The sequence below is a fragment of the Cebus imitator genome, unplaced genomic scaffold (assembly GCF_001604975.1).
Source record: "Cebus imitator isolate Cc_AM_T3 unplaced genomic scaffold, Cebus_imitator-1.0 Scaffold76, whole genome shotgun sequence".
In the NCBI taxonomy this organism is placed as follows: Eukaryota; Metazoa; Chordata; class Mammalia; order Primates; family Cebidae; genus Cebus; species Cebus imitator.
In genome coordinates this window covers 7573689-7590604 of record NW_016107391.1, presented here as the reverse complement: position 1 = coordinate 7590604, position 16916 = coordinate 7573689, and the positions used below count along the sequence as shown (strand labels likewise).

At 42.9% G+C, this 16916-nt stretch overlaps 1 protein-coding gene and 1 pseudogene across 2 annotated transcripts in view; both read right to left on the bottom strand.

Moving 5' to 3' along the window:
* Window positions 1–16916, bottom strand: part of SAR1B (secretion associated Ras related GTPase 1B) — a 29466-nt gene that overhangs the window by 5824 nt on the left and 6726 nt on the right. The window contains exons 2-4 of the mRNA XM_017532368.2: window positions 10441–10516; window positions 7069–7188; window positions 1826–1891 (exon numbers count right to left, since the gene is read on the bottom strand). Coding sequence (XP_017387857.1) covers window positions 1826–1891; window positions 7069–7188; window positions 10441–10498 — 244 coding nt within the window. The 5' untranslated portion in view covers window positions 10499–10516. The remainder of the gene's footprint in view (window positions 1–1825; window positions 1892–7068; window positions 7189–10440; window positions 10517–16916) is intronic.
* On the bottom strand, window positions 3716–5016 carry LOC108307136 (annotated as a pseudogene). Its single transcript, XR_001826422.2, has one exon. The product of XR_001826422.2 is annotated as a nucleophosmin-like (transcript).

Sequence of the window (16916 nt, the reverse complement as noted above, 5' to 3'; positions counted from 1 at the left end):
TTTTTAAAAGAGACAGTCATCCAGGCTAGTCCACTGCAGCCTCAATCTCTTGAGCTCAAGCCATCTTCCCATCTCAGCCTCCTGAGTAGCTGGGACTACCAGTGTCTATCATCATGCCCCATTAATTTTTTAAATTCTGTGTAGAGACAGGGTCTTGCTATGTTGCACAGCTGGTCTGGAACTCCTGGCTTCAAGTGATCCTCCCACCTCAGCCTCTCAAAGCACTGGAATTACAGGCCTGAGCCCCCATTTCCAGCCACTATGACATATCCTGAAAACAATATAGAAATAAAGTCTCAGACAATTCCATTAGATTCCAATTCTAATAATCATATTCTAGAAATTATTTTGCGTATATACCAGGCAATTATAGGTCTCCAGTGTGCTTTTACTAGCAAGAACTGCTCAGTCTTTTCAACTGTATGTCATATCAGGTCTTTAGAATGCCCGCCAACTCGGTTATGACTTACTATGAGCTAAATGTTGCCAAGTACTTTTGGGGATATAAAAAATGAACAGGCCAGGTGTCGTGGCTCACACCTATAATCCCAGCACTTTAGGAAATTGAGGTAGGAGGACTGCTTGAGCCCAGGACTTCAAAATCAGACTGGGCAAGATAATGAGACCCCATCTCTAAAAAAATTATTTTTAATTAAAAAAAAAAAAAAACGGATTTTAGTCCCTGCAAGTTTAATATAGGAGATAAAGCAGTCTTTCTAAACTTGTTGTAGACATTTACACAAATGCGCTAAGTGCTATGAAGTACAGCTGAGAGCACTCCAACTGAGAATGGATTCCCAAGGGAGGTAGCACTGTGAAGGGGTCACTCATGTGCAGATGGGGATCGCATGAGCAAAAGCATAGAGGTAGAAAAACACCAAGAAGATCTGATTTGGATGAAGTAAAAAGAATGGGAAGGAGAATAGCGGGAAATAAAGACCAGAAAAGTAGGTCAGGTGTTGGCTCACACCTATAATCCCAACACTTTTGGGAGGCTGAGGTGGGAGAACTGCTTGAGCCCAAGAGTTGGAGACCAGCCTGGGCAACTTAGTGAGTGAGACCCTGTCTCTATAAAATAATAATTTTTAAAACCCAGAAAAGCAAACTGGGACCAGATCATAGAGATCCTGAATGCCAGGTTAATAAGTTTGGCATATTTTGTAGGTAATGAGATGGCCACTTAAGGTTTTTTTTTTTTTTTTTAACAGAGCATTAACATGTTCATAACATGATTATAACAGTAGGAAGCAGACTGAAATAGAGAGAATGGAAGCCAAATTTTACTCAAACACTTTACCACCAAAAGCATTTCCAATTTGAATTGACCAGAAGTATCATGAAAATCACCCTTTGCTTTTCTTTATTTTTTATTTTATTGGCTTTCTTTTCTTTTTTTTTTTTAACACCCTTTGCTTTTAAAGCATTTAACGGGGAGTAATAATCCCTACATTTTAAATCTACTCTGGCCTTCAGTGAATAGAATGAGATTTCATATACTGGAACTAACGGCCACATTTTTGTTAAGTTAAAATAAAGTGTTACTTCAGGTTTTCTAATTCCAGAAAAAAAAGAAAAGAAAAGAAAACAAAGTGACTATAAGAGTAATAGAATCTTACCTTGAACATGGCAAAACCCCATCTCTACTAAAAATACAAAAATTAGCCGGGTGTGGTGGCACATGCCTGTAATCCCAGTTACTGGGGAGACTAAGGCATGAGGATCACTTGAACCCGGGAGGCAGAAGTTACAGTGAGCTGAGATTGCACCACTGCACTCCAGTGTGGAAGACAGAGTGAGATCCTGTCTCAAAAAAGTAGAATCTTACCTTGAACATGTCCACCCAGGTCAAAAGTTGTAAACGTCATGCCAGCAATGGTCAGTTCTTCTGAAGCTAAATAAGAATTTAAAATATTTTTACAAACCCATTAATAGCTTATATTACTACTTAATGTTTGATTTACTTTTATTGTAAATAAGGTCAAATCAATCATTTAGGAACTGGCACAATAATACTTTTTGTAATTAGATATACACCAATTCATATTGACATTATAACAAATAATTGTAATATTCAGTTCTCGTATTCATTACCCACCGTAAATCCAACATTTATTTTTCCTTCTCTCTTTTTTTTTGGGGGGACGGAGTTTCGCTCTTGTTACCCAGGCTGGAGTGCAATGGCGCGATCTCGGCTCACCGCAACCTCCGCCTCCTGGGTTCAGGCAATTCTCCTGCCTCAGCCTCCTGAGTAGCTGGGATTACAGGCACACGCCACCTTGCCCAGCTAATTTTTTGTATTTTTAGTAGAAACGGGGTTTCACAGTGTTGACCAAGATGGTCTCGATCTCTTGACCTCGTGATCCATCCGCCTCGGCCTCCCAAAGTGCTGGGATTACAGGCTTGAGCCACCGCGCCCGGCCTATTTTTCCTTCTCTATTCTTTTTTTTCTTTTGTTTTTTGAGACAGTGTTTTGCTTTCCAGTCACCAGGCTGGAATTCCATTCAGTGGCGTTATCTTGGTTCACTGCAACCTCTGCCTCCTGGATTCAAGCGATTCTCCTGCCTCAGCCTCCTGAGTAGCTGGGACTACAGGCACGCACCACCATGCCCGGCTAATTTTTGTATTTTTAGTAGAGATAGGTTTCACCACGTTGGTCAGGATGGTCTCTGTCTCTTAACCTTGTGATCCACCTGCCTCGGCCTCCCAAAGTACTGGGGTTACAGGCGTGAGCCACCGCACCTTGCCTTCCTTCTCTTCTTCCTGCTGAAAATGTTAATCTATTCAGACAAGTATTTGCTACGAATTCAAATAACTGCTCCAATCGAATAACTGTTCATATAATTCATCTTAAATGATAAAGGTGAAATAATTTTCTCTTATGGCTGACACAAGACAGTGTTTAATTATAAACACAATTATAATAAAAATTGTGGCCATTATTTCTATAACTATCTTTCTAACTCCTCCCTTCCACTTCTGGGAGTTCAGTTGCAGGTTTGTTAGACTGTCCGATATTGTCCCACCAGTCATTGAGGCTCTGTTTATTTTGCTTTCAGTCATTTTTCTTTCTGTGCTTCATTTTGGATAGTTTCTATTGCATTGTTCACTGGGCTTTCCTTCTGCAGTACTGGCACTATCTAATTTACTGTTAAGCCTAGCCAGTGAAATTTTCAGGCTGGGCATGGTAACTCACGCCTGTGATCCCAGGACTTTGGGAGGCTAAGGTGGGAGAATCACTTGAGCCCAGAAGTTTGAGACCAGCCTGGGCAACATAGGGAGACCCTTCCTCTATTTTAAAAAAAGTAAGAAAAAAAGAAATTTTCATTTCAAATACTGTATTTTTCAGTTCTAGAAGTTTCATTTGATTCTGTTTTATATCTTCCATTTCTTTCCTCATGTTTGTGTTTTCCTTTAAATCCCTGAGCACATTCATAGTGATTGTCTTAACATCTTCATCTGCTATTTCCTTCATCTTCGTCACAATTGTGTCTGTTTCTACTGATTGAATCACACTTTCCTGTTTCTTTGCATGTCTACTAATTGCATATTGAGTGCTGGATTTTGTTGCAGTCCTTTGAAGAAGGTTGAACTTTGTTCTGACAGTTCACTTGCTTGCAGATCAGTTTTTAAGATTTGTTAGGAGGCTAAATGGGGTTAAATAACAATGATTCCCAGCTCCCAGTGAGCTCTAGTCATTATTTGGCTAGCAGCATTCTTTTTTTTTTACTTTATTAAAATACTGAGTTTTAATTCACATGTATATTTTTGTCTCCCCACCATTTCCATGTCTGACCACCACTACTATGTCCTATCATAACATTCCATACACACTTAAAACCAAGCAAAGGGTGGAGTTCCATCTTTAAAAACTACAGGCATTTTGGACAACACATTCTTGGCAATGGTATCTGGACAACATTTATCAAACACGGTAGGGAAAATTCTCACTCTGCATTATAAAAAGGACAGCCAGATATCAACTGTTACAGAAATGAAATAAGACAGAAAATTTTTAACAAATTGTTTAAACTATTTTCTTAAAGAGACTTCCTCCACTGCCAGAGATCTTGAATAGCCTCCTGGTCAGTCATCTGGAAGCAATTCTTCACATAACTGATGAACTTGGCTTCCACTTTGGGAAGAGAACCACCTTTTTCTATACTGGCTTGCATTTTTGCTTTAATGTCTTCTACAGAACTAGGTCCTTTTGGTGTTTTAGGAGTTTTTTCCTGTTTTTGAAGTTTTTGGTGTTTTAGGAGTTTTTTCCTATTCTTGTCCTTTTGATCTTGGTGTTGATGATGGTTTTGAGTCTTCTCCATTCTGATTTGACTTTTGTGCACTTTTGGCTGGAGTATCACGTATAGATTTCTTTGCTGGCACTTTTTCTTCAGTTTCCTCATCATCTTCATCATCATCATCATCATCATCATCATCCTCTTCAACAGCAGCAAGTTTTACTTTTTTCTGTGGAACCTTGCTACCACCTCCAGGGGCAGACCGCTTTCCAGACATACTTAAGAGTTTCACATCCTCCTCCTCCTCATCTTCTGACTCTGCATCTTCCTCCACAGCTACTAAGTGCTGTCCACTGATATGCACTGGCCCTGAACCACACTTCAATCGTAAGACCACTGGTGGTGTTATTTCAAAGCCCCCAAGGGAAACCGTTGGCTGTACAGACATTTTCAAAGTTGCCAGTGTTACTTTAATTGGACTGCCTTCATAATTCATTGCCTCTGCTTCAACAATGTGCAACTCATCCTTTGCACCAGCTCCTAAACTGACCATTCTTAAAGATAACTGGTGCTTATTTTCATCATTATCCACCTTAAAGTGATAATCTTTGTTGGCCTTTAGTTCACAACCGAAAAGACAGTTCTGGGGCCTCAGGGGGCTCATGTCCGTGTCCACTGAATATTCCATCGGGTGGCAACACACACTTAGGTGGAAGAGAAGGTGGACGGAGATAAACGACCACTGCTCAAAAGAACAGCCACTCAGGATGGACTCACACCAGGGACAGCAGCATTCTTTAGTTTTTTCTCTGAAAACTGTTATTTGACCAGCCTTTTGGAGTATTATCCAATGCATGCACAGATTGGTATTCTGCTATGTAAATTTCTAGATTCTTTCTGTCCAGAGGTCCCTCCTCTCTGGCCTAGCAAAAAATTCTAGTCCTGTTGGCCTTTCTACATCTCCTCAACTCAGCAAGACTATTGGACTATGTTTGGGCGTCCTCTCCTTGCACCATGGTCTGAAAGTTATCTCTTGCCATAAAACTAAAATAAAGAAGAGTTGTTTCCTTTCTCTCAGGAATTATAGTCCTGTGCTAGCTGTTGCCCAATGTCTGAAAACAGTTGTAGCATATTTTTTGTCCAGTTTTCTAGTGCATACAGTGGGAGGGTAATTCCAGACCCAGTAATTCCTTATGGCCAAAAGCATAAGTGCCCCATAATGACAACATAAGTTTATTGTTTGTTTGTTTTTTAGACAGAGTCTCGTTCTGTCTCCCAGGCTGGAGTGCAGTGGCACAATCTCTGCTCACTGCAACCTCCGCCTGGAGGGTTCAAGTGAATCTCCTGCCTCAGCCTCCCCAGTAGCTAGGATTACAGGTGCATGCCACCACACCTGACTAATTTTTTTCTATTTTTAGTAGAGATGAGGTTTTGCCATGCTGGCCAGGCTGATCTCGAATGCCTGACCTCAAGTGATCCACCCGCCTTGGCCTCCCAAAGTGCTGGGATTACAGGTGTGAGCCACCGAACCTGGCCAACAACCTAAGTTTTAGTGTAACTACTTTAGTCCAGAGTACTTTATCTTGTTAAAACAAGATATCCTCCCGCCTGTGCCTCCCTAAGTGCTGAGATTACAGGCATGAGCAACCACACCTGGCCCAGGTGGTCTTTCTAAAAGAACAAGAACACACAAATTATTTTAAAAATTGTTTTAAAACTTTCCATTTTTGGCCAGGCACAGTGGCTCACCCCTGTAATCCCAGCACTTTGGGAAGCCAAGGCAGGCCGATCATCTGAGGTCAGGAATTAGAGACCAGCCTGACCAACATGGAGAAAAAATTTTTTTACTAAAAATAAAAAATCAGTAGGGCGTGGTGGCCCATGCCTGTAATCCCAGCTACTCGGGAGGCTGAGGCAGAAGAACTGCTTGAACCTGGGAGGCGGAGGTTGCAGTGAGCCGAGATGGCGCCACAGCACTCCAGCCTGGGCAACAAGAGCAAAACTCCATCAAAAAAAAAAAAAAAAAAAAAACTGAATTTTTGGCTGGGTGTGGTGGCTCACATCTGTAATCCCAGCACTTTAGGAAGCTGAGGCAGGTGGATTGCCTGAGGTCAGAAGTTTAAGACCAGACTGGCTAACATGCTGAAACTCCTTATCTACTAAAAATACAAAAATTAGCTGGGTGTGGTAGCACGTGCCTGTAATCCCAGCTACTAGGGAGGCTGAGGCAGGAGAATCGCTTGAACCTGGGAGGCAGAGGTTGCAGTGAGCTGAAATCATGAGACCGCACTCCAGCCTAGGCAACAGAGTGAGACTCTGTCTCAAAAAAAAAAAAATATATATGAGTACTACTTCAAGATCTAAATATACTCCCTGGGAGCCAGGTCACATATAATTTACTATATTATTTTAGGAACAGGTCAAGTCACCTGATCATAATTTATCTACCAGAAAACGCCCCCAAAACAAAAAACTTGCCCATGTGTGGTGGCTCATACCTATAATCCCAATACTTTAGGAGGCCAAGACAGGCTGATCACTTGAGCTAGGGATTTCGACACCAGCCCGGGCAACATACTGAAACCTGGTCTCTGAAAAAATATAAAAATTAAGTGGGCGTGGTGGCATATGCCTGTGGTCCCAGCTACTTGGGAGGCCACGTCAAGAGGATGGCTTAAGCCAGGAAGGCAGAGGTAGCAGTGAACTGTGATCATACTGCTGCACTGCATGCAGCCTGGGCAACAGAGCAAGACAAAGCAGAACACTTTTGGTTAGTGTGTGTGACTTAGCATCACTTGATCAAGTATAACATTGTATGTGAGGATATACTTACTGGGATGTAATGTTGGGACATGTTGTCCAAGTCTGTCATCTTTTAGCATGTGTAGCAATGTTGTTTTTCCTGCATTATCCAATCCAAGAAATACCAATTTACCAGTCTTCTTATATAATCCTGCAAAGTAAGAGCTATGATTGGTCAAAGTGATATCTGACACTGATTATCCAAATGAATTAAAATTTGACCCAATTAAGGTTGGAGTTGTAAACCTATTTTCGATTTTAAAAGAGCTATTTTAAATCTATTCATGGCTGGGCACAGTAGCTCACACCTGTAATCCCAGCACTTTGGGAGGCTGAGGCAGGCCAATCATCTGAGGTCAGGAATTCAAGAACAGCCTAACCAACATGGTGAAACCTTGACTCTACTGAAAATACAAAAATTAGCCAGGTGTGGTGGTGTATGCCTGTAATCCCAGCTACTCGGGAAGCTGAGGCAGGAGAATCACTGGAACCCAGGAGGCAGAGGTTGCAGTGAGCTGAGATCATGCCATTGCACTCCAGCCTAGGCAACAGAGTGAGACTCTGTCTCATAAATAAATAAATAAATCTATTAATGATTTGGGACTTCAAATAATTATAAAACCAAACTTTGACTCAGTCAATAGAATATGTGTGTTACCTTAACATATCTACAATGCCAAAATGCTAATTACTTTAATTTTAGAAGTATCAACCAGGTATTGATTGATAAATTGATAAACAGAAAAAAGGCAGCATTGACCAATTTATAATAGACTGGAATTGAACTGCTAAATTTCATATCGAACTTACTTTATTTATTTACTTAGAGACAGGTTCTCGCTCTTGCCTAGGCTGAAGTACAATGGCATTATTACAGCTTGCTGCAGCCTCAACTTCCTGGCTTCAAGCAATCCTCCCACCTCAGCCTCCTGAGTAGCTGAGACTATAGGTGTGTACCACTACACCTGGCTAAATTTTGTATTTTTTGGTAGAGATGAGGTTTTACCATGTTAGCCAGGCTGGTTTTAAACTCTTGGCCTCAAGTGAACTGCCCACCTTGGCCTCCCAAAGTGCTGGGATTATAGGCATGAGCCACACGCCCAGCCAAACTTTTTTATTTTATTTTATTTTATTTATTTATTTATTTTGAGAGAGTCTCGCTCTGTTGCCCAGGCTAAAGTGCAGTAGCGCAATCTTGGCTCACTGCAACCTCTGCCTCCCAGGTTCAAGTGATTCTGCCTCAGTCTCCTGAGTAGCTGAGACTACAGGTGCATGCCACCACGTCCGGCTAATTTTTTGTATCTTTAGCAGAGATGGGGTTTCACCATGTTTGTTAGCCAGGATGGTCACAATCTCCTGACCTTGTGATCTGCCTGCCTTGGCTTCCAAAGTGCTGGGATTACAGGCGTGAGCCACCATGCCCAGCCATCCAAACTATTTTTTACATGTTTAATTGTCTAACCTCCATAGAATTATATTAAAGAAGACTAGTATTAACTTATAGTAGCAGCTGAAAAAATATTTAATCAATAAACTTTTTTCTGGTTCAAGTTGGCATTTGAAATAAACATTTAAAGACATTAGGCAATTATACTTTTAGGCCATTCGTTTTCTAATAAATTCATACTAAAATAACACCTCGTCTTTATCCATGCTTAAGTCTAAGAAATAAACTCTTTGATGTCCTAATCTTTTCTTTTTTGGGGGAGAATTATATATATTTTTTAATCATTAAAGAATCTACTTGTTTGACTGTCACTACTTCTATGAGTGTCACGGAAAAGCAATTTGCCCTAGATTACAAAATTTAAAAGCAATACCGCCAGGCGTGGTGGCTCATGCCTGTAATCGCAGCACTTTGGGAGGCCCAGGCAGGCCAATCACGAGGTCAGGAGTTCAAGACCAGCCTGGCCAACATGGTGAAACCTCGTTTCTACTAAAAATACAAACATTAGCCAGGCATGGTGGCAGCCGCTTATAATCCCAGCTACTTGGGAGGCTGAGGCAGGAGAATCACTTGAACCCAGGAAGCGGAAGTTGCAGTTAGCCGAGATAGTGCCATTGCACTCCAGCCTGGGGGACAAGAGCGAGACTTCATCTCAAAAAAAAGAGAAAGAGATGCAATGAGTAACTGAATATATTTGTATGATTACAAAGCCCATACTCTTAACTATTGCCTCATATATAAAGAGGCTCGACACAAATAAACCATAATATATAAATAAGATAAAAGGAGATAACTAAGAGAGCAAAGGACCAATGTTACCTAAAAACTGTAGCAAGGAGGCTGAACGCAGTGGCTCATGCCTGTAGTCCCAGTGATTTGGGAGGCCGAGGTAGGTGGATCATTCGAGATCAGGAGTTCAAAAACAGCCTGGCCAACACGGTGAAACCCTGTCTCTACTAAAAATACAAAAAGTAGCCGGGGAGGCTGGTATACGCCTGTAGTCCCAGCTACTTGTGAGGCTGAGGCAGGAGAATTGCTTGAACCCGGGAGGCGGAGGTTGCAGTGAGCTAAGATCGCGCCACTGCACTCCAGTCTGGGCAACAGAGTGAGACTCAGTGCCTCCCCCTCAACAAAAAAAAAACTGTAGCAAGGCTGGGCACAATGGCTCACGCTTGTACTCTTAGCACTTTGGGAGGCTGAGGTGGGTAGATCCCCTGAGCTCAGGAGTTCAAGACCAGCCTGGCCAACATGGTGAAGCCCCATCTCTACGAAAAATACAAAAATTAGCTGGTATGGTGGCACACACCTGTAGTCCCAGCTACTTGAGAGGTTGAGGCAGAAGAATGGCTTGAACCTAGGAGGCAGAGATTACAGTGAGAGATCACGCCACTAAACCCCAGCCTGGGTGATAGAGCGAGACTCTGCCTCAAAAACAAAGAAACAGAAAACCAGCCTGGGCAACATAGCAAGACCCCATCTCTATAAAATTAAAAAAAAAAAAATTCCTGGGTAAAGACATCTTATTTAGCAGATTATAAACTGCTATTTATGGTATACAAGGTACTTTATGGAACGTGCATTTTAATAATAAAAATAACATACTGAATTCCTGTAAGGATTAAATGATATAAAGCATTAAAGCACATAGGTAAACTAGCTAATAAATGGTAGATATTTCTGTTAGTAATATTCCTAACACCTTAACAGCCAGGAATTATTATTACCATTTTACAGATAAGGAAACTCAGGCTAAGGTGAAAAAAAGTAATTTGCCAAAGATTATTTAATTTAAAAGGGATATAACAAGTAATTGAACATACTTGTATGATTTCAAAGACTATATTCTTAACTATTCTTAACTACTGGCTTATATATAAAGAGACTTGACACAGATAAGCACTTTTAAATAAATAAGACCAAAGAGGATAACTATAGAGAACAAAGAACCAACATTACCTAAAAACTGTAGCACACTGCTGAAACCACTGTAAATCCAATCAAATATGAAGGACATATCCAAATCTGATAGGGTCTGAAAAAAGGAGTTTTGAATTTAGTAGTCGACATTAAACACCAATACTGTTAAACACCAACTCTGAGTAGATAATCCTACAGCAACCTTACTGCAAAGAATTACACACTCTTATCCAGGCTGGTCTAACGTGATCTATATTGATGTAGTGGCTCATGCTTGACATTCTAGCATTTTGGGATGCCTAGACAAGAGGATCACTTGAGCTTAGGAGTTCAAGACCAGCCTGGGCAGCATGGCAAAACCCCATTTCTACAAAAAATAAAAAATTAGGTAGGCATGGTGGAATGCACTTGTGGTCCCAGCTATTTAGGAGGCTGAGGTGGGAGGATCACTTCAGCCCAGGAGGCTGAGGCTGCTGTAAGCCCTGATCACACCACTGCACCCCAGCCTGGGTGCCAGAGTGAAACCCTGTCTTAAAAACAAAACAAGGCCGGGCGTGGTGGCCCACACCTGTAATCCCAGCACTTTGGGAGGCTGAGGCGGGTGGATCACGAGGTCAGGAGTTTGAGACCAGCCTGGCCAACATGGTGAAAACCTGTCTCTACTGAAAAAAAAAAATCAGCTGGGTGTGATGGCGGGCGCCTCTAATCCCAGCTACTCTGGAAGCTGAGGCAGGAAAATCACTTGAAACCAGAACGTAGCGGCTGCAGTGAGCCAAGATCGCGCCACTAAACTCCAGCCTGGGCTACATAGTGAGAATCCATCTCAAAAAAAAAGAAAAGACACTAAAATACCAAGTAGAAACCATTCTTTGTCCACTAAAGTAGCAAAATGAAAAAGAATTTTAACAGCCAGGACCAAAAAGGATGTGGTAAAAAAGAGGCACATTTGGTGGCCTCTTTTAAACTAGCACAAAATCAATTAGGCAAAAATATATCTGTTACTACATTTGACCCAAGAATTCTACTTTTAGAAATTATCTTATGCTTAAAGGCTTAGCTTTAAGAAGACCCCCCCAAAAAAAAAAAAAAAAAAAAAAAGGCCAGGCGTGGTAGCTCATGCCTGTAATCCAAGCACTTTGGAGGCCAAGGCGGGCATCACCTGAGGTCGGGAGTTCAAGACCAGCCCAACCAACATGGTGAAACCCCGTCTTTAAAAAAAAAAGAAGACCAAAAAAAAAAAGAAATTATCTTAAATATAGGCCAGGCACAGTGGCTCACGCCTGTAATACTAGCAATATGGGTGGCTGAAGCAGGTGGATCACTTGAGTTCAGGAGTTTGAGACCAGCCTGGCCAACAAGGTGAAACCCTGTCTCTACTAAAAATACAAAAATTAGCTGGGCACGGTGGGGCGCAACTATAGTTCCAGCTACTTCTGAGGTTGAAGCATGAGAATTGCTTGAGCCTGGGTGGCGGAGGTTGCACTGAGCTGAGATCGCACCACTGCCTGGGTGACACAGCGAGACTCGTCTCAAAAAACAAAAAACAAACAAAAAAAAGAAATAATCCTAAATATAGAGGCCAGGCCCGGTGGCTCACGCCTGTAATCCCAGTAATTTTTTAGGCAGGCTGATTACTAGAAGTCAGGAGGTCAAGACCAGCCTAGCCAATGTGGTGAAACCTGATCTCTACTAAAAACGTGAAAATTAGCCGGGTGTCGGTCGGGTGCAGCGGCTCACACCTATAATCCCAGCACTTTGGGAGGCCGAGACCGGTGGATCACGAGGTCAAGAGATCGAGACCATCGTGGTCAACATGGTGAAACCCCGTCTCTACTAAAAATACAAAAATTAGCTGGGCATGGTGGCGCACGCCTGCAGTCCCAGCTGCTCGGGAGGCTGAGGCAGGAGAATTGCTTGAACCCAGGAGACAGAGGTTGCAGTGAGCCGAGATCGCGCCATTGCACTCCAGCCTGGGTAACAAGAGCGAAACTTCGTCTCAAAAAAAAAAGAAAAGAAAAGAAAATTAGCTGGGTGTGGCGGCGCGTGCTTGTAATCCCAGCTACTCGGAAGGCTAAGGCAGAATCACTTGAACCCAGGAGGTGGAGGTTGCAGTGGGCCAAGACTGCATCACTGCACTCTAGCCTGGGTGATAGAGTGAAACTTCCTCTCAACAACAAAAATTAGCCATTGGTGGTGCCTGGCGCCTGTACTTATAGCTACTAGGGAGGCTGAGGCATGAGAATCATTCGAACCAGGGAGGAGGAGGTTGCAGAGGGCCGAGATTGCACCACTGCACTCCGGCCTGGGAGACAGAGTGAAACTGTCTGAAAAAAAAAAAAGGAAATTATTCTAAATATAGAAAAGTTTCAAGTTTTATGTATAAAAATATGTATCACAAGTGTTACTTTTAGGCTGGGTATGGTGGCTAGTATCTGTAATCCTAGCACTTTGGGAGGCACAAGCAGGAGGATGTTCAAGACCATCCTGCGCAACATAGTGAGACCCTGTCTCTACAAAAAATGGAAAAAAAAATTAGCCTAGCATGGTGGTACACGCTTGTAGTCCCAGCTATTCAGGATGCTGAGTTGGGAGGGTCCTTGAGCCTGGGAAGTCAAGACTGCAGTGAGTCATGATTTTACCACCACACTTCAGCCTGGGCAACAGAGCAACATCCTATCTCAAAAACCACAAAAATAACAAAATTATATATGGCCTATGAGGTATTTATCAAAACTTATTGGGGGTTGTGGGGAGAGGAAGAAAAGTAGAGAAAAAAGAAAGAGAAAAAGAAAGGTTATTTTAATAAAGTAAGTTTCCAAGTCCAATTATACCTGTGTGGAATAAAACTTTTTCTCTTTATTTTGGTCTTTTTAGCAATTGGTTCCAGGTGGTAAATTTCTGGGTATTATCTTTCTGTATTTTTCAAATTGTAAGTAATCACATTATCAATTTTTTTTGTTTTTTAGAGACAGAGGTCTCACTATGTTGTCCAGGTTGGTCTCAAACTGCTGGGCTCAAGCCATCCTCCCACCTGTGCCTCCCAAAGCGCTGGGGATTACAGGCATGAGCCACCATGCCTGGCCATTACTGAATGGTACAAAAAATCTTTTAAATCACAGTAGAAAACTCAGTATTTACTTGATATATCCTTTGATAAACCGATCGGGTAATACGGAAAATAAGAGGGAAGAAAGCCTCTTAAGAGAGATCACATCCCAGCCCGGACAACATGGTAAAACCCCATCTCTACTAAAAATAAAAAATTAGCCAGGCATGCTAGTGGACACATGTAATTCCAGCTACTAGGGAGGCTGAGGCAGGAGAATTGCTTGAACCCAGGGGGAGGAGGTTGCAGTGAGCCCAGATAGTGCCACTGTACTCCAGCCTGGGCAACCGAGTGAGATTCCGTCTCAAAAGAAAGAAAGATGACATATACTTTTGACCAGGCGTAGTGGCTCACGCCGGTAATCCCAGGATTTCGGGAGGCCAAGGCAGGTGGATCACTTCAGGCCAGGAGTTCAAGACCAGTCATGGCCAACATGGCAGAACCCTAACTCTACTAATAATACAAAAATTAGCTAAGAGTGGTGGTGCATGCGTATAATCCTAGCTTCTCGGATGGCTGAGGCACAAGAATTGCTTGAGCCCAGGAGACAGAGGCTGCAGTGAGTCGAAATCCAGCCACTACACTCCAGCCTGGGTGACAGGATGAGACTCTGTCTCAAAAAAAAAAAAAAAAAAAAAAAAATACACACACACACACACAATCTTTCAGGGCTGGGCATAGTGGCTTATGCCAGTAATCCCAGCTACTCAGGAGGCCAAGGTAGGAGGATCACTTGAGGCCAGGAGTTCAAGACCAGCCTGGACAACAAACCAAGACCTCCATCTTTACAAAAAAAATTAAAAATCTGCCAGGCATACTGGCATGCACCTGTAGTACCAGCTACTCAGGAGGCTGAGGCAAGAGGATCGCCTGGGAGGCAGAGGTTGTGGTAAGCCAAGATTATACCACTGCACTCCATTCTGGGCAACAGAGTGAGACCCTATCTCAAAAAATAAAAATAAAATCACTCCAGCTCATGACTCAAGTAATTCCTTGACCTCCCTCATAACCTACACCCAGCCATCCCTAGTCCTATTAATTTCTTGCAGTAAAGACTCACCCTTTCTTTAGTTCTCACAGGAACTACCTAGTGAAGAATCTTTTGTCACATTCCTAAACAACCATCTTAACCTCAAAATTTATCTCTACCCATCTTGGTTTTTTTGAGATGGAGTCTTGCTCTGTCGCCCAGGCTAGAGTGCAGTGGTGTGATCTCGGCTCACTGACCTCCGCCTCCTGGCTTGAAGTGATTCTCCTGCCTCAGCCTCCCAAGAAGCTGGGACTACAGGTGCCCACCACCATGCCTAGCTAATTTTTGTATTTTTAGTAGAGACGGGGTTTTGTCATGTTGGTCAGGCTAGTCTTGAACTCCTGACCTCAAGTGATCCACCCGTCTCAGCTTCCTAAAGTGCTGGTACTACAGACATGAGCCTCCGCACCTGGCCCACCTCTACCTATCTTGTACAGTGCCTCCAGAGCAGCTTTGCCAAAACATCATCTTGGACTTGACTTACAGTCAAGGTGACTGTAACTCTCAGTTTGCTGGGGATATTCTCAGCTTCTGCCTATCTCAGTGTCATAATTAATAGTGCTTCCTTTCTCTCAAAAGGGTCCTGGTTTAAGTGACAGATTATTTGGCCACCCTATACATGTGGATGGAGAGCCACCTGAGGTTTTTAAGCTGAGAAATGATTCTATTAACTCCTAGTCCATTTAGTATTCCAGAACTTCTACTATCTACCCCGTAGCTCCCTTTCCAAATTTAACACATATTACTTTCTTACTTGCAGCTTTCCCTAGGTCAAAGTAAACTGCTTGCCATTAATTGTGGGTAACCCATATTTTGCCATCTTAAAACCTTTGCGGTGGGGCACAGTGGCTCACCCCTGTAATCACAGCACCTTGGGAGGCTGAGGCAGGCGAATCACGAGGTCAGGAGATCAAGACTATCCTGGCCAATGTAGTGAAACCCCCATCTCTACTAAAATAAAAAATTAGGCAGGCATGGTGGTATGCACCTGTAGTCCCAACTACTGGGGAAGCTGAGGCAGGAGAATCGCTTGAAGCCAGGAGGCAGAGTTTTCAGCTACTCAGGAGGCTGAGGGCAGGGGAATCACTCAAACTAGGGAGGCAGAGATTGCAAGTGAGCTGAGATCACGCCACTGCACTCCATCCTGGTGACAGAGCAAGGCTGTCTCAAAAAAACAAACAAAACCTTTGCCTTTATGCCTATAATCCCAGCACTTTGGTGCTAGGGCAGACAAAGCCTAGCTCCAGGATTCATAAACTGTGTGACCTTGGACAAGTTATAAATTTCTCCTGAAAAATCTCTCAGGGCATATAAAGATCAAATGAGGTAAAATGAACAAAATAAGGCTGGTTGTTGTTATTATCAGGAAGTGAGGCAGCCAGGTGTGGTGGCTCATGCCTGTAATCACAGCATTTTGGGTGGCCGAGATGGGTGAATCAGGAGGTCAAGAGATCAAGGCCAGCCTGGCCAACATGGTGGAACTTCATTTCTACTAAAAATACAAAAATTAGCTGGGCATGGTGGCACATGCTCGTAATCCCAGCTATGCAGGAGGCTGAGGCAGGAGAATCACTTAAACCCAAGAGGCAGAGGTTGCAGTAAGCCAAGATCGCACCACTGGACTCCAGCCTGGTGAGAGAGCAACACTCAGTTTCAAAAAAAAAAAGTAACACCAGGTGCAGTGGCTCATGCCTGTAATGACAGCACTTTGGGAGCCTGAGGAGGGAGGATCCTTGAGCTCAGGAGTTCAACACCAGCCTGGCCAATGTGGTGCAACCCCGTCTCTGCTAAAAATATAATAATTAGTCAGTTGTGGTGGTGAGTGCCTGTAATCCCAGTTATTCGGGAGGCTGAGGTGGGAGAATTGCTGAAACGCAGGAGGCAGAGGTTGCAGTGAGTGGAGACTGCACTACTGCACTCCAGCCTGGGTGACCAAGTAAGATTCCACCTCAAAAAAAAAGAGAAAAAAAATGGCTGGGCATGGTGGCTCACGCCTGTAATCCCAGAACTTTGGGAGGCCGAGGTGGGTGGATCACCTGAGGTCAGGAGTTCAAAACCACGCTGACCAACAAGGTGAAAGCCCATCTCTAAAAAAAAAAAAAAAAGAAAGAAAAGAAAATTTAGCCAGGCGTGGTGGTGCACACCTGTAGTTCTACCTACTCAGGGGGCTGAGGTGGAACAACTGTTTAAGCTTGGGAGGTGGAGACTGTAGTGAACCAAGATGGCACCACTGCACTCCAGCCAGGGTGACAGTAAATGGGATAAGAGGTTAATAGGTGAGGCAAGTGAGGAGGGATTCCTGTTTCAAAAAAAATTGAAATGGTAAAAAACTAAAATCGTTTAAAAAAAAAAAATGTGGTCCCGGCGGAGTCACCAAAA